The sequence below is a fragment of the Quercus suber genome, unplaced genomic scaffold (assembly GCF_002906115.3).
Source record: "Quercus suber isolate HL8 unplaced genomic scaffold, Cork oak 2.0 scaffold_1089, whole genome shotgun sequence".
NCBI classification, from domain to species: Eukaryota; Viridiplantae; Streptophyta; class Magnoliopsida; order Fagales; family Fagaceae; genus Quercus; species Quercus suber.
This window is the reverse complement of record NW_027070494.1, coordinates 2,554-21,174: the sequence shown is the minus strand read 5'-3', so window position 1 is coordinate 21,174 and position 18,621 is coordinate 2,554. Positions and strand designations below refer to the sequence as shown.

Genomic DNA, 18,621 nt, shown 5'->3' with positions numbered 1-18,621 from the left:
AGTATGATCTAAAGCTTAAATAAGGGTTATGTCTGGCTATCTTCCCTTGATTTCCTACATTTCTTATAACTAAAATGTGATGGAAGATGTGAGATTAATGGGAGTCAAGAATCACAGAGCTTCTACCTATGATCTGAGATGTTTGGTAATAGGGCAAGGATCTTATGCTAGAGAACTAGAGTTTCATTAATTGCAACTTTGTTGCTACTCCATCATTCAAACACTCGAACGATTTAAGAAAGCGGTGTGAGTATTTTGGTGCTTGGACAATTGATATCCATCAATTATTATCGTAAGAACTTTATTTAGTACCTCAATCCTCCAAGAACAGTGGATGGCACTTGGCAGCTCAATAAACCCAAAACAATGAATTTGATAGAGAGTGGGTCTTACCAAGAAGTTACTTAACAAATTGAATGTAGGCCTCTATGAATAGGATCCAAACTAACGTGATCAAACGTGCAAAGTGATGGAAACATCATTCTTCAGTCAAATCTAAGGATGGGATGTTCTTATATTAATCAAGTTTTCTGTGGAATACAAGTATATCCCATTATCTCTGATTACATGCCCCATTTTTATGGTGGCCATTTTCTTATATAGTCCCTCACCTCTACATCCTAACCCTCCACCTGTTGATTTTTAAGAAATCCCTTGGATGCTTGTCCCATCAAGACCTTCTAGAAGCTTTCTGAGGAGTTGTGAGCTGGGATGACACTGTTCAAATGTCATTTCTCCATAAATGCAACCAGTTCATTTGGTACAGTGTATTTAATGTGGTGGTTATAGTCTCCTTCTTAGATATTTCTCTTTTTGTTGTTGGCTCAGCTCTGCTTCTTCCCTGAAGCTTATCTTCCCAAATGGTTTACTCCCTAAAGCTCTACTGAGGTGGTTTGACTCCTTGGCAACCTCAATTACCTTGTCACTTTCCTCTTTTCTCCTTAGCCTATTGACTTAGGTTTATACAAACCCTTTAACCATCCTTGGGTGTCTGCTCGTCCTCAGGCATAACCCATAATCAAATAAACGTGCTCGGTTTTCTTGTCCACACAATTATATTATATATTATATAGAGATGTTTCTATTTTTGGTTTAAATTTCTTATTTCTTTTCTTTTTTGGCTTTCATATGTTTGAATTTTAGACATGAATCATTAAAAAAAAAAAAAATTAGAAACAAACGACGCCGCATAGTCGTCAACGCCCGCGCTTGACACCGACAGGTGGCGCCTTATCCATCTCTCTCACACTCACACAAAATCATAGCGCACTTAAAAAACTCCCAACACTTTTCTTTGCCGCTTCTTTCATTTCATTTGAGCCAAAACTAAAAATGGCTGCTGTTGCTGCTTCCATTTCTTCAACGAGCTTATTCTCTCCCTACGCTCTCGCTCGCCCAAAAACTCACAACCCCTCCAATTCCAATTCCAATTCCAAGGGAAAGCAACCGCTACGAAACCCTAACAAGTTCAAGACCCAATCCAATCGCTACAAGTCCCCGCCGGAGCCGATTGTTCTCTCCCCCGGCGGCGAAGCCACCACCTACACTCGCCTCCCTCCCAAGGAAGATTTCTCAGTCCCTTCTCTTAATCTCTCCTCCGTAGTCAAGCTCGCCGACTCCGCCTTGCCGAAAATCCAGACTGAAATTCCGGATTTCATTAGCGAAGATGAAGGCGAAGACGAAGTCGAAGAAGAAGGTTTGAATGGTAATTTGAATCTTAATTATGGTGAACTTGAATTGTTTGAGGATGATTCCGATTCGGATTATGATGAAGAAGAATACGAATCGGAAGTGGAAGAAGATAGTGAGGTAGTAGGGTTTAAGAGTGGCAAAGGCGCAAATGTTAAAGATCGCGATGGTGTTTATAAAGGAATAGTCAAGGAGGATGGAGTTTCGGCGAAACTCTATGTAGTCGACGACGAAGACGACGGCAAATCCGTGAATATTTATGACACCGAGGGCGAATACGAAGAAGGAGAAGTGAAGGAGAAAGGAGTACCGGCGGTGATGCGGTGTTTCGACCGCGCGAAAATCTACGTCAAGGCAGGCGACGGCGGAAACGGCGTCGTCGCGTTCCGTCGCGAGAAGTACGTGCCGTTGGGAGGTCCATCTGGCGGCAACGGAGGCAGAGGCGGAAATGTGTACGTGGAAGTCGACGGTTCGATGAACTCGCTGTTGCCGTTTCGAAACAGCTTGCATTTCCGAGCGTTGAAGGGGAGCCACGGGCAGGGGAGATCGCAGGACGGTGCGAAAGGCGAGGATGTGGTGGTGAAAGTGCCGCCCGGAACGGTGATTAGGGAGGCTGGTAAAGAGGAGGTATTGCTTTTGGAACTGTTGCATCCAGGGCAACGGGCATTGTTGTTGCCCGGCGGGAGAGCCGGCCGAGGGAATGCCTCGTTTAGGTCCGGGACTAACAAGGTGCCGAGGATTGCTGAGAATGGCGAAGCCGGCCCGGAAATGTGAGTGCTCTTTGTTGGATTAAGATGCTGTATTGTTTTAAATGCTTATTATAACTGCAATCATGAGTTAGGATTGTAATCCTCAGTTCACATTGGTGCATATTGACACATTTTAAACTGAACGTATGGCTGATCACAACTTTGGTGATGTAATGGTGACTGATCTTTTAAGTGGGGGATAGGGATTGGATAGTTGGAATTTAGGTTTTGGTTTGATGGTGAAAGTAATTGTGAATTATTTGATATACTTTGATGATATATGCTGTAGCTCTATTTTAGGAACAAACAACGCTAACGAGGGTGGAACTTTCTTACTTACTAGTTACTATCAGCTGATTTAGCTCTTAGTTTGTGGCATATTTAATATATATATATATATATATATATATATATATTTGACAGAGTTTTCCTTCAAATTGTTTTGGATGAAATTCCTCCAACCTACTAGGCGCCGATTCATAAAACTATCCATGTGCATTAAATCACATGACTTATTAAATTATTAAAATAAGTTATATGACTCGTTGAATAGGTTATGTGACTAAAAGTACATGTGGGTATTCCTTTGAAATGCCACCTAATAGGTTGAAGAAAGTTTTCGCCAAAATGGTTTGGAAATAAACTGTCCTTCGAAAAAATGCACCTAATGTCTATTTAGAGTCTCAGGGCAGCCCTAGCGTTAAATCTTGAGAACACTGCTTGACAAACTTTACAATAATTGACCTTGGACTTTGTTTGTGTGTGTGTGTGTGTGTGTGTGTGTGTGTGTGTGAGCAGTGATGTGAATAATGACAAAATGCCAAAAATGAAGAGAAAGGGGATAGAGAATGAGAGAAAAAAAAAGAAGAAGTAAATTTGCCCCAATAAACAAACTTTCAATTGTTCTATTAATCATCTTCATCTTACTTATCAAAAAAAAAATTAATCATCTTCATCTTCTTTTGAGTACTAGTAGTATTAGGACTTCTAACTAGACTATTAAACTAAAAACCCAGTAAGATAATAAAAGACCAACTTGGACTCAGAGGAATAAATCTAGGCTACTTAGAATCTCTTAAATAATTATAGACTCAATAAAATGATCAAAATATCCTTTAACTCACAGGATTTGCAGAAATTAGAACCCAAATTAAAAATTGTCTGAACCCTAGAATACTTATAAAATAAAAATCCAAATTGAAAACTATTTTAACCCTAGATACATATAACCAGAAGTTATGACCGTACAATTATTGTTTAAATTGGACTTCACACATTGACCCAATAAAATAAATCTTGAATTGATGAATTTGTGAAATATAACATATTAATCTTCCCTGGCTACATCAATAGTGGAGTCTTGAATTTAACCTGAAGTATTTTTAGACTTCCAGGAACACTTTGGGTTCTCGATGGTGTGATGCAAAAATGAGCTCAACAAGTTTGTGAAGGCACATTTTTGAGAATTATACATGAAAGCATAAGGGTGAATTGCATGTTAGCATAAAAGTGGGTCCTCTGTGTTCTTTACCTTAATTTACTTGTGAATTTTGAGTTTGAATAATTGGTAGTTGTTACTTGATCCCAGATAGTTTAAATGAGACTTAGTTGCATCAATCTTTGTATTTTGTAGAGCTTGAAGGAGTTCTTGCAGTTCTTGACTTACCTTTACACATAAGCCCCAAGCTAGGGGTAGTCAATATCTCTATGTGATGGTCACTCTCTCCCTCTGCCCCCACCCCTCACAATATACTCAGTAGGAATAATGGGTTCTTGATCAGGTGGTTGGAGTTGGAGCTAAAGCTGGTTGCAGATGTTGGAATAGTGGGTGCTCCAAATGCAGGAAAAAGCACACTTTTGAGTGTGATAAGTGCAGCGCAGCCAACAATTGCAAATTATCCCTTTACAACTTTACTTCCTAATCTGGGTGTAGTTTCATTTGACTATGATTCTACAATGGTTGTGGCGGATCTGCCTGGTTTACTTGAAGGAGCACACCGGGGTTTTGGTTTAGGTCATGAATTTCTACGACATACTGAAAGGTGTTCTGCTCTGGTACAGGCTTTCTATCATGAATCGCCACTTTTTCAATTATAAAGTAATCAAATATTTAAGAGCATTATTACAGAACATGCATAATATGAAAACTGGTTTGTTGTTCTTTAATCTTTTTATTAATTATCATCATCATCTCATCTCATGTTGTGGGCCAATAGATAGACATTTGTATGCTCCTGATCTAGGTTCTTAAATTACCTTCTCTGGATTTATTATTGTTATGATTACCCTTCCATCTCTAGCTTTAAAGCATCATTGAAATCATTAGATTGCTGTTTGTACTTAATTCCACTAATGAAGTAAGAACGTTCACTTCCTTCACTGTATTTCACTCATATTGGCATCTCATCACCATCAACCCCTTTTCCAATATAGAAAATAAAAGACCCTGATCTATGTTTCAGACTTGTAGTTAGTTTGTTCCATGCCGGTGGACATGAATGAAAGAGAGAGAGAGAGGGGGTAGGTGTTATGAAATCTTTTGTAGACTAATAGAACTTTTGTTACTTTTTAGGTACATGTTGTTGATGGCTCAGGACTGCAACCAGAACTTGAGTTTGATGCACTTCGACTAGAGCTGGAACTCTTTAATCCTGAACTTTCTGAAAAGCCTTATGTGGTTGCCTACAACAAAATGGACCTTCCAGAAGCATATGAAAAGTGGCCATTGTTCAAGGAAACGCTAGAAAATCGTGGGATTGAACCTTTTTGCATGAGTGCAGTGAAAAGAGAGGGCACTCATGAAGTGATCTGTGCTGCTTATGAGCTTTTACGGAAGAGTAAAGGGGAAAAAGAGGAGTTTGAAGGTTAAACTTTTATCTTTGTTTCATTCATTAAATTTATTATCATATTTCCTCAACCATGTCTTAATACTTAAATGCTATCTACATGTAACAAGTTGTATTCCTTATGTGATACATAGGTTGTTTTCAAAAGTTCATTGCACATGTTTCAGGTCCAAAAGATTTGGTAAATTTGAACCATATAGCTGAGATGGTAAATAAAAAGCGAAGTGCCTCTATTAATGACTTTGAGATCCTTCACGACAGCAGTTCTAATACTTGGCATGTAGTTGGATCTGGATTACAGCGTTTTGTTCAGATGACAAACTGGCGGTAGGTTAACTATTACAACTTTTCTTATATTCCTTTTTGTAAATTTCTTCCAGCCCTTGTCTTAGGCTGACCATTGAGTCTGTCTTGCCTTATTTTATCACATTTTCATCATTTTGAGGAGTTTAAATTCTAAATTATAGAGCACGTAATGTCGTAACATAATACTGAAGAATGAAAATGCAGTATGCTGCATATATTTCCTATAGTCATAGCTTCAAACTAAAATCGACTTCTAGTTTTCATGCAAGGTAGTGACGTTCAGGCCAGACAAAGGAATGGCATAAACCCTTAGTGGTCAGTTTTGGACATCATTTCTCTGTCTCCAGTTGAGATTCAAACAGGAATGCCTGAGCTCTAACCTGCAATATTAGGCGTGGTTGGCCATTTTGATTAGAAAATAAAATGGATAAATTATAATTCACTTCCATGAGGTTTGGCCTTATCACAATTTAGTGCAAAAACTTTCAATTGATTCATTTAACCACTAAATTTTGATATGGACCATACGGTCGAACAACATGGGGTTTAAATTGTAATTTTCCCAAATAAAATTAATGGTTTTTTTTTTTTAATTATATTTTTTGTTCAGTACCTACCAGGGACTGGATCTTTCACAGATATACATCACCTCATCCATTTTCTTTTTTCCGGATGGGATTTTTTTGGGTGCTCTTTTTTTTTTTTTAATTTTATTTGGGGGGGGGGGGGTGGTGTTGTGTTAGAAAGTATGCATCAGAATGCTGTGCATGCAGATTAAATATAAATGTTGTTTCTTTGTTTGAACCTCTTTAATTGCTTTGTATCCTCTGCTCCAAGGATTTGGACAAATTTGACATCAATGAAAAAAGATATTTGTCAACATTGATCTGCACAAGTAGACTCAATGCCTTTATCACCACTTCTAATTGCAATTCTTAATTTGATTTGACATCTTTCATTTTTTTTTTCCCCACATAAAAATGTCTATATCACAGTATGCTTGACCTACTGTATCAATATCGTCCATTAAAGGGTCAGATGCTGTCTCTGCCATGTTTCAGATGCATCATGTGAAAATATGTTTACATTTGGATCAGGTACATGGACTCTGAGATAAGATTTCAACATGTTCTTGAGGCTTGTGGTGTGAATAAGTCTCTCATCAAACTTGGTGTCAAGGAAGGTGACACAGTGATTATTGGAGAGGTCTGTTTGTACTGCCTTTTGTATTTTTGTTAACAGCAAATGTTCCTAGTCATTGTGATGCCTCACCCTAGCACAAAGAGCAATGCTAGAGACAAAAAATTTCACAATATTGTTCAAAACTTGCTAAGTTGGCCTTTTGTGATTAGAATAACCACACACGGGTCCACCATTTATACCATTTTGATAATGCACCAATCACAATAGGCCACATCAGCAGTTGTGAAAAAAGTTGTCACTAGACTTATTGCAGCACAAAATGATGTACTTACACATCAAACCACACAAACAATTGTACAAATGACAATGCCAACATGGCAAGCTTCTGTCATGATTTGTTGCTGCAGACACCTTAGGGCCATGTGTTTCTAGTAAGACACAGTCAACTACTTTTAATAATATTATTTCTTGGGAGTATAAGTGGCCTGTTATTTATACAAACAGCTTTGTCATGATAATAGGTGACAGTATTTTCATTTTTAAAGTGAAAACAAACAATATGAACATCAATACAATTTCTTAGCTAGAGTAAATCTTATTCATATTATTTTATCCAAGGCCAAACTTCATGATCAAATTAAAGCTCTTTTTTCAAATTTGCATTATTGGTAAAACTTTAATGGCCATATGTTCTTTGCTGCCAGATGGAGATGGTGTGGCACCATTCCGCCAACATTTCCGGTCTATCAAATGTGAAGAAAGATTCAGTTGATTCAATCAAATGGCCTCAATGGAAGTAACTCACCTGTATTCCATTACTGCTAATTGAATATTGGTAATGGCAGGGTATAGCCCAGGTAACTTCTTTGTTTTAAGAGTAATTGTTATCCAATAAGTGACAAGAATTAAATCAACAATATGTTTATTTCCTGGCCATTACTTGTTACAATTTAGGAATTATGAAAATTATGGCTCTATGTTAGCTAACCATGGCCGAGGCAAAGAACCTTTGCCTTTATCCTTCCTTTGCTGGCTACAAATTGTGAAATAAAAAGCAAAATTACCAGTTTGGCATTTTCAATCTGTGGCAGTTGTGAGACTGATGTGCTGTGCTAGACAAGGGGCAGATGATGCTGAATGCTACCAATTTTACCGACACAAAGGATGAGGTGGATGAAAGCATACTAGAGTAGCTAGAAGATGAGTCACCAGTTAGCATTTCAGCATGACATGATACTGCATTTTGTAGTGCTTAATCATTAAGCAAGATTCCTGAAGCTAATGATCATTTTGTAAGTTCTATGCAACGCAGTAGCCGAAGCACAAGCAGACACTGGATGAACAACCAAGCAACATTATATAATGAAGTTGCTCGAACGCACTTACAACTGCAATCCAATTGGCGTCCTTTTAAAGGTTTGTATTGAATCTCTAAAGATCATTTCGTAAAATAAACGAAAAAATCTGAAAGCTTAACGTGTGTAATAATGAATTAATGATATTATGTCTGTGAATTACGTACATCCAATAGAGTGGTTCAAATTATTTTCTTTTATTTAGGGTGTAAAAAAATGGTTTAAATCTTCCAATGGTATTAATAAATCAATGAATCTTATGGGCTTCAACAACTGCCATGACATTTGGTTTGGGCATGAACCCTTCAAAGATTACCGCGAAGCTTCCACTTGGAAATAAGCTTGGGCTGATTTTGAATCGGTAGTTCTGCACTCTTGATAGGTAGGTCTCTTCTCGGGGTCTATCAGTCTATGTCAATCATCTATGATCCCATTATATCAGAGGCACCATTGAAGTCCAAATTCGAGCAAAAAACATGCGCACACATTTAGATGTTTTGTATGACATTCCTGGTTATGGAGTTCGTTTTTGTTGAAAGACGTTCATGGAGTTGAAGAGGAGTTGTTAGAAAGCAAAACCATAAATTCAGTTGGATATATATTGAACGAGTCCAAATCTTCTATTTCACTTTTCCTGCTCCACTCTATACTCTACCAATAAATACTTACCACATGTTTACTTAATTAATTAAATATTATCATTATTGACTTATTAATCATACAGTTATTAATTAATAGTATTACGTGGCAAGTATTTATTGGTGAAGTATAAAGTGGAGCAGGAAAAGTGGGACAAAAGATTTTGACTCATATTGAACCCGTTATTATTGTGGCGTGCTTTCTAGGGGAGTTCTTATTCTTATATAATTATCGATGGTAAATAAAGGTACATACCATAACTATAAGAATCACAAATAAACATTACATTTAAAATATATTTTAAAAAAAATTATATTCTAATTCTCTAATCTTATAAGGGCCTAGTGTATAAAGCCAACATAAACGAGAGTTATTATTTTTATTATGCATGAAAAGATATATTTTAATCTTAAAAAAAGAAGAAGATACATTTGTGAAAGTTTTTGCAGCTGGAGGAAAGATATCACAAATGACAGAGACATGTTGGCATCATGGGACAAGTGAATATAAAATTCAAAATATAAAAAAGAGTGACCTATAATATAGTGGTGACATTGAAAATTTTCAATTGGAGGCGGTCAAGTTTTAATTTTTTTTTTATAAAAAATTACTTGTTAAGACGTTATTTTATTAGTCATGCTAATAATAAAAGAAGATTTTCTTTTCACTTGAGCAAAGAATATTGTTAATGCCCACTTTGGCAAAGAGGCCCAATAGCAAGAAGAAGCCCAACAATATGGGAGGAAAAGAGTTAGTAAATTGAGAAAAAAACCATTAAGCCTGAATGGCAGAAATAATGGATCATAGGCCTAGAAAATAATAAATGGGCCTCAAAGAAAGCAAGTGGGCCTAAAGGAGCCCAGAGAAAAGAAGTAGTAAACCTATAGGCATTATATGAAATAGAAAGCAAGCAAAAATGGGCTAAAGAGGCTTGAAATAATGAATTAAGTGAGTAAGGGGTTGATGAAAAGCTCATGAATCCTGAAAGTAAAGGATATGGTAATTTGGGCTAGGGAAACCCAAAAGACTTAGCAAAGACCTGTGGGAGTAAAGAATTGGAATGGGCTGATGATGCCCAAGAAAAGGAAACATGCCAAGATGCCCAAGGAAAGGAAATAGGCCGAGGATGCCCAAAAGGATGAGATGGGCCAAGGAAGCTTGGAAGCAATGGAATGGGTCAAGGAAGCCCAAAATAGTATGAATACTAGCCCAATGATAATACTAGGCCACGAGAATTAAGCAAAAGGAAAGTATACAACAGACCTAAAAGAAGCTCAGCAAGCACGAGTCATACAATAGCACAGCAGGAATGACAGAATGGCACGACAGAAGTGCTAGCAGACCTACGAAAGGGGCAAATGATGGATTAAAGAAGGAAAAACTCACAATCAAGTAAGGCCCAGACCAAGAAGGAAGTAAGACATAAAGAACGAAGGCTTAGGGAAACATTCATGCCATAAGAGGTTAAGAACGAGCATCAAAATGTACAGACAAGCCTTCAAGTCATGGCAAACACATGAGCAGCAGACAAGCCATGGAAGTATATGGAAGTGGAGCACGCACAAGGCTCAAACACCACCAACCTGTACCCAGCCAATACAGGAATGGTGGGCTATAGGTCAGAAGTAAGAAAGGGTATGGTCTGGCGGTGGGGAGAAGGGGGAAGCCTATTCTGGGGTTCCTGCTCAAATTCTTTTGGGGGAAATGTCCTGTTGGGATGACATACCACCCAAAAAAGGGAAAGATGAGTTGGAATCACTAGGTACATGCCATGAAGGATAGTGAAAAAGAATGCCCACCCTTATCCGGATGGGAATGCCACAGTGGGCAAGCAAAAGAAATAAGGCTCTTTGTCTGGTAATGGGATGTGGCACGGCTAGCACAGATAAGTGGTGGTGGTTGGGCAACTGACAGACCAGTAGGTGGTCTAGAAGGACACCCACACCCAGACAAAAGCGATTAACGGGTAAAATAGTAAAAACTCTTCACAGCAGGTAGTATAAAAGGGCCGTCCGCCGTGCATAAGAAAAAAAGGGAGAAGAACGGAAGAACAGGAGAAAAAAGCAAGAGTGAACATAACAACCCCACAAGGGAACAAGAAAAAGAGAGAAAATGGAGTAGAAAACTTAGAACGGGAAAAAAAAGGGAGATAGAAAGAAACAACACAAAGTAGGCAAGAGTATGATAGCAAGCATGCACCAATAGGCTAATTCCTTCTCTCCTTCTAAAAGCCTATCCTCTATTAAGGATTAAAGACTTTGAGTATAAGCCATTTAGGCCCATTCTTTCAAAGTGGGTAATTTCTGTGACAAGATCTCCCTGAAAGATTACCCATATTGAAGAAGTGGTTCCCTCCTTAGTCTTAGCTCTGTAAGATGACCAAGCACGGTAGACTAACCATATCTTCTTTCATTTTATTGATTAAGCATTGGTGTTATTTCTCTCCTATTATTACCTTATTTATATTGCATTTATATTGTTGCATTGCTTTACCTTTTATTTCATTCAATATTTTTTACTTTCTGGCTGACAGTAAGCATACTTCTTTTTATTGTTGTTATATTATATTTGCACACCATGACCCTATTGTAACAGTTTCCTCTGCCATGGGTATGTCACCAAAGTTTTAGCAAAGGGGCCTTAGTTTACGCACAAGCTGGTTTAGGGTATGTTGCAGCCAAGCCGGTGACTCTCCTATCCAGAACCTTTAGGCTGTAGCGTGGCAAGAGATAGCCCAGCCCGCAGTCGCTAAAAGGCCCACCACAAATATCATATTGAAGATTAAGAAATCTCATAACCAAATGAAGTGTCCGTTTGGGACAAGATGAAAATTTCAACTTATTTATAATTTCAGCTTATTTTTGCTATTATTCATGGGTCCTACTTAAGGGTGTTCACCAAACCACAAAAACTGCACCAAAACCGCCTGCAAAATAGCATAATCGCACTGCAAGTAATAATGCCTTGCACCCTCTCTATATATTAATTTATTTATTTATTTTTAATATTAAATATATTATTAATAGTTTAATAACCTTAGTTTTCAAAAAAAATAAATTTTTTTTGATAATCCTAGCAAATGTTGACTAGGAAAGTCAGCCCAAAATAAAGAAAAACTAGTTCAATAGTTTAAAATTTGGCCCAAAACAAAGGGAAAAATTAGTTTTGGGCTGGGTAGGAAGAACCCAAAATTTGTAAAATATACCGACTTCAAGCTATTCAAACCGCATCTTATATACTGTACCACACATGTGATTGCAAAAATGAGGTGCGGTGCAGTTATGATTTTGGCTAAACTCTAAACTGCACCACACATATGACCACAAAAATAAAGTACAATGTAATTATGATTTTAGCTAAATCGCACCACAAAGTGGTGCTAAAAATGGAAGAACCCACCATTTTTGCGTTTTGCTGAAAAATGGTGGGTCCTATGCACTGTTCACAGGACCTACAAATATGGAATTCAGCAAAAAAAAAAAAAACTTTAAAATAGGGGTGTCAATGTTCGACAAACTCGTGAATATAACAGGTATTTGTGAGTTAGAGTTGAGCCTTAATAGGTTTAGTCAAAATGGGTCGACTGAAAGCAGCAGGATAAGAACATGTCATAATTGGGTTAACTCGCATTATCCGCAATAGACACATTTGACACGTCAATTTATTTGTGTCAATTTGAAATGACCCACTTAACACAACCTTTAACTCGTATAACAAATAAATATTTATTTTATTTTAGATTTGTCAATACTTTTATATCCAACATATATTTTAAATTTAAAAAGAAAAGTGATTAATTACAAAAACTTACAAGGGATATAATTGAAATTTGAAACTTTATAACCTAGATCTTTAAACCCTACAAACCCTGAATCTCTAAACTTTCTTATAAATATCTATTTTTTTTTTTAATTTCAACCGTACTACTCAGTACTTACTCTTCTATCTTATAGTCTCACGCCCAATTCTCAAACTCAAAATCTTAAACCAGTTATTGCTCTCTCTCTCTCTCTCTCTCTCTCTCTCTCTCTCTCTCTCTCTCTCTCTCTCTCTCTCTCTCATGTGTTTAGTGAGTTTTAGAATTAAAGAAAATCGTTTTCTTGGTATTTCAAATTCTACAGTAATTTTTTATGCATAACGTTTTTGTTCTATAATCTTCGAACCCATGTGCCATTATAATATATGAGACATATTGATTGTTGATTAAGGCCACAGTTGTAGCTTTTGTCTTGTGATGTGTGTGTGTGTGTGTGTGTGTGTGTGTGTGTGTGTTTGTTTGTATTAGTGTTGGACACCATCTGCATATCTCGCAAGTGGGTTTATTAAGATAGTTTATAAAGTAGATCTGATGGGTATTGCTTTTAAAGATTGCAACTACGTGTAACGTTGTATATACTCCTTTTGATATCACATGAATAGTTTAATGATTGTATGATATGGCCACTTTGTTTTAGTTTCTTTGAATGATAAGACTACATGACGTTATGCTTGTTGGCCATCTTATATTTTTGTTAATCTATATTATTTTGAATGTGTGTTGAAGGTTTGAAGGGGGATTTTTTAGAAAATAACTACAAACCCAAACAATATTATTAGTTAGGCAACGTTTTAAACATATTGCATTTCTAACAATTCGACTTCAGAGGAGTCGATTTTACTGTTCATATTGCCTATTTTCGCGCCACGTAGATAAAAAATCGAGTCATTATACTCATTTTTTATACATAGAATCGACTTCAGTGGAGTGTTTTCAATACAAAGAAAACGACTCCAGTGGAGTGTTTTCTTTGTATTGAAACGACTCCACTGAAGTCGATTTGCCCAAATACCCACCAACACCACGAACTCCACACAGTTAACTTCAGTTGTGTTAAAAAACCCATGCGACAGAAGAACCCAGGCATCGACGAGCAAACAAGCCAGGCGCCGACGAGCAACACCGACGAGCAAACACAGCAAACGAACCCAGGCGCCGACGAGCAAAAAACCCCATGTGACAAAAGAACCGGTGCCGACGAGGCCGACGAGCAACACCGACGAGCAAACACAGCAAACGAACCAGGGTCGACGAGCAACACGACGAACCAGGCGCGATTTCACCAACCCCGACGAACCCAGCAACACGACGGCGAAGCACGAAGAATCCAGGCGCCGATTCTGACAAACCCTGGCGATAGCTTAGGTGATCGGATTGGATCAGTGGAGGGACACGCTCGGGTACGACTCCATTTTGGATTTCATTTTTCGGTTTCTTCTGGTTGTGAGGTGGTACGAGCAACACCGACGGCAATGACGTTTGAATTTCTACACTAAGAAATCGACTTCAGTGGAGTCACTTTCAATACAAAGAAAACGACTCCACTGGAGTCGTTTTCTTTGTATTGAAAGCGACACCACTGAAGTCGATTTCTATGTATAAAAAATGAGTATAAAGGACTCGATTTCTTTATCTACGTGGCTCAAAAATAGGCGATATGAACAGTAAAATCGACTCCTCTGAAGTCGAATTGTTAGAAATGCAATATGTTTGAAACGTTGCCTAACTAATAATATTGTTTGGGTTTTGTAGTTATTTTCTAAAAAATCCCAGGTTTGAAGTGTATGCACTACTTTTGGAATGTAAAAATAAAATAAAATAAAATAAAAAATTCTAAATGGATGTTATATTTAATATTATGCAGGTTGAAATGAGTTGTGTTACATTCGTGTCAATCCAACACGACTCATTTATTAAGTGTATCAAATGGGTTGGGTCAGGTCAACCCGCCTTATTAACAGGTCGGGTTAGGGTCGAAGGATCATGACACGATTATTAAATAGGTTGGGTTAGGGTTGAGTCATTTAGTCAAATACCCCTACCTCGACCCCGACACGCTAACCGAATTAACACCCCTATTTAAAATTGGGTCCCATACGACACTATTCATATTTAAAAATTATTTTGCTATAGTGTTTTTAATAATAAGTTTTCAGTTTTCAACAAATAAGCGGTATCCAAATAGACCCCTAGCCCCACTGCACTTTTTGGTACTATTCATGGGTCCAACTATACTATTTAGCTAACTTTTATCTTTATCCATAGTATTTTTAGCAATAAATAAATAAGTTGTTCTCAAATGTACCCGAAGTCAAAGTATCCCCATTTCCTCTCCTTGTGTGTGTGTGTTTGTTTTTCAAAAAATAAAAAATAATGGGTAATTATAGTATATTGCTTAAAAGAGTGTGTTGTATGTAGAATATAGTATAACTTGTTTCACCATCTCTTAAAAATTATCCACAGTATTCAAGGGTCTTTATCCACAGTATTTTCAGCAATAAATAAATAAGTTATTCTCAAATGAACCCGAAGTCAAAGTATCCCCATTTCCTCTCCTTGTGTGTGTGTGTATTTGTTTTTCAAAAAATAAAAAATAATGGGTAATTATTGCATATTGCTTAAGAGAGTATGTTGTGTATAGAATATAGTATAACTTGTTTCACCATCTCTTAAAAATTATAATAATTTTTAAGTAGATTTTGTAATATGTCTTTGTGTTAGTACTCTATAACCTCTTCTTTGTTATTAAATCGATAAAATTTACCTACAGTTGTCTAAGAGAATATTTTTACAATTTTTGTCTTGAAATATTTCTATAATATTATTAGGATTACGGAAGTTAAAAAAACCTTAAGATGATTAAAACTTGGCGGAAGTATATACCCTGAGTTTCACAAATTTGAAGGGTTTCGCATGAGGGGCATACGTGCATTTAAATATATCCATGAATGATAATCTAAAGGGGTTATACACCTTTTTAAATTTTTATATTTAATCTCAAATATAAAATTGATCAATCTCAAATTGATAGGCACTTCTAATTCCATCCCAGATATGTCTCTGTCTCATGCATGTTAAAGCCATTTCCACTACATTATGGATCAAATTTGGGTTCAATCCAACTGGGTACAAGTTGAAACTGAGTTTGTGTTAAATGAGTTATTATTTCTAGGGGTTTGTTTTTTTGACCTCTTGGTCAATGCACGGGTCCTCTCTCTTTTATCCTAAAAAATTAAAATAGATTAATCAATTAATTATTTTTATAAAAATCAAATATCCTAATTTTCACGTGGTTTATCATAAGATTAATAATAATATCAAACAATTACAACCACAATGAAAAAAGAATCCTTTAATCACAAAAACATTAAAAGACAAATTAAATCATACGGTGAATATTTTTGTTTTTTGTTTTTTGTTGTTGTTGTGTTTGTTTATTATATTGTGTGTTGTATAATAAGCGAACACTTTATAATAAAGTCTATACTTTTATAAAATTAAAATATATTAATTAATTAATCATTTATCTTATCATTATTTATGTAATACAATTCAACAAATCTAACAAAAAAATTTATCAATTAGAAACGTGTTTATGATATTTAAAATCAAATTGATGGTAGTTGTTGAGGTTCAAATGTTACAAGTATCAAGATCCAAAACAAATGGGCCCTAAAAAAAATAAGGTAGGGCCAATCTGTGAACCAAGGCCCATTAAGAATGGGCAAGAGGAAGCCCAAGCCCATGAATAGGTAAGTCCTGGGCCTTAGAGAGGAAAGAAAAAGGTAAAGGAAGTTTGGCTTAGCCCTATCTAAAAGGGGCTTACAGGGAGCCCAAGGAAAAGAAATGGACTAAACCAAGATACCTTGGAACTACTAGAGCTAGAGGAATCCTCGAGAAGAGCTGAAGGAGGCCAACCAAGATGTGGATGGCACAAGGAGGCATGCCATTGGGCACGGAGAGCAAAGCGGTCATGTCCCATTAACCACCCACAGCCCAAAAGAAGGCTATGCAGCAGATGGTGGCTAGGGATCAATACTTGATAGGAAGAACCAGAATCTTGGACAGAGTAAAAAAGGGTGAACTATGAAGGAAGGTGGTTGGGGATCTTTCAACATGACAGAAATGAATCTACCTATTTGAAGAAAAAGGACAAAAGGCGAGGCAGTAAAAAAAGGGCTCTAAAAAGTCTCTTTAAAAGTTTTGGGAAAAGGAATAGAAGCCAACCCTATTAGGACCCCCCAAAAGAGGAAGGTTAGCTAGGAACTTTTAAGAGGGAAACCTCAAAAGAAGAATGCAATGAGAAAATAAGGAAATGACCAGCCACCAATATTGCTGACACAACATTGGTTCTGATACCCACAACAGCAAAAGGAGGGAATCAATAGCATACCAAAAAACCCTAGAAAAGTACTATAAAATAATGATTAAGTCGTCAGCAAAAGTCATTCAGCAACTATTAATCAAAGCATAAAGAGCATCAGAGAGACTCACTAAACTTTAGAAAAACAGAGAGATAAGAAAGGCATTGTGAAGGATCCTGTAACAAGTGCTTGAGGATACACTTGGATTCAAGGGAATTCAAATCTCACAAGTCTTGGAAGCCTAGAAAAACCTATCCAAGTTTGTGACTTTTGAACTTATTTGAACATCGTGGCATATCCTAGTGAGAAATAGTGTCCAGTGTACCTAAAAAACTTAATATAATGACCTATCGCTTTATTTTCTGAGGACCGCTGACATTCTTACTTGCATTTTTTTAATAATTCTTTTACTGTTCCTCAACCACTTATTTTACAATATGTGTGTGTGTGTGTGTGTGTGTGTGTGTTTACATGTATGAATGTATATGTGTTGTAGGGCCCATATTTTGTGCACAAATTGGTTTGTAATCAGCCCAATATAGATGCGGTGAACCAAACCCAGTCCACCAACCAACAAACATTATTATCTTGGGAGGCCCAAGATCCTTATAATCATTTGGGCCTAGGTACTGTCCAAAATAGGAACCCATCGATAGTAAAAGTTATGTTTCGATTGCATAGTTCTTAATCGTATCATGTATTGCACAAAGCTAACGATTATGCATAAAAGAAAAACCCTAATCATTAAGTTGCTTAGTGGTTTGGAAAAAATATAGGGTTTATTCTATTATTCAAAGATTAATGTGTGATAGACCAAGAATGTATTGACTCATTTGGTAACTTAATCAATTAATTTAGCCAAGTGAAATTAATTAGATTTAATTACATGCAATAAGCGTGGTAGCACAAACAAATCACCAACTAAGTTAAATGTAATGAAAAATAAATTTGATACAGGTGATTTCTTTAAGAATGAGGAAAACCATCGAGGCAACCTATAGTTGAACCCTTACCCCAATACCCAATTGGACTTGTAATGTAGTGACAATCTCTCCTTTCAATGCACAGCTCCCAGTACGTGACAAACCAATTGATGCATGGATCCAAGTACGTGACTAACACACCAACTTAAGGAAGATGTTGGCTACAAAGTTCTTCAATTCATCCAACAATGAAGATCAAGAAGCTCCTTGGTTACAAAACTCTTGGCGCAAAGACACAACAGCCTCTACAAGGAATATGATGAACTAGGGCAAATTCTATCTCCGGTCACAATTTGCATGTACAATCAATTTGCATTGAGTTGCACCACTTTGCATCATCTTTCCCTTAAAATAATCCTTATATATGTCTAGGGCTGTGAGAAAAAAAAAAAAAAAAAAACCCTACACAAATACACATGGATATGCGTGAAATCAAATCTGGAAATCTGAATTTCGTAATTCTTGACAGATACAGCTTCTATCTAACTGCTGTCGAACATTAGTATAAACCTCAATGGATATGGATCTGTTGAGCTATATGTCGAGATTTAATGAACAACACTTTTTTACTTAAGTGTATAAAGATAGAAAAGAAACAAAACATGGAGAGATAGGTGAATAACAACATAGATCATCAAATATATCTATATATATAAATGAGAAATCAATACAATATATGTCATAAATAAATGGTCACAAGACCGGTGCACAAGAGGATAATGTTACTAAA

General features: G+C 36.6%; 1 protein-coding gene across 1 annotated transcript; it reads left to right on the top strand.

Annotated features, from left to right (window-relative positions):
- The first annotated feature begins 1,279 nt into the window (after positions 1-1,279).
- Positions 1,280-8,288, top strand: LOC112020616 (GTP-binding protein OBGC, chloroplastic). The gene is made up of 7 exons (XM_024053168.2): positions 1,280-2,459; positions 4,220-4,493; positions 5,011-5,302; positions 5,452-5,611; positions 6,688-6,796; positions 7,438-7,590; positions 7,825-8,288. Exons 1-6 carry the CDS (start codon positions 1,333-1,335, stop codon positions 7,531-7,533), a joined length of 2,058 nt encoding a protein of 685 aa, XP_023908936.2. The 5' UTR covers positions 1,280-1,332; the 3' UTR covers positions 7,534-7,590; positions 7,825-8,288.
- Positions 8,289-18,621: the final 10,333 nt, after the last annotated feature.

Coding starts and splice junctions, on each gene's coding strand:
- LOC112020616 (XM_024053168.2), top strand. CDS start 1,333: ATGGCTGCTGTTGCTGCTTCCATTTCTTCAACGAGCTTATTCTCTCCC. Junction 2,460..4,219: donor GGCGAAGCCGGCCCGGAAAT/GTGAGTGCTCTT, acceptor GTTCTTGATCAG/GTGGTTGGAGTTGGAGCTAA. Junction 5,303..5,451: donor GGAAAAAGAGGAGTTTGAAG/GTTAAACTTTTA, acceptor CACATGTTTCAG/GTCCAAAAGATTTGGTAAAT.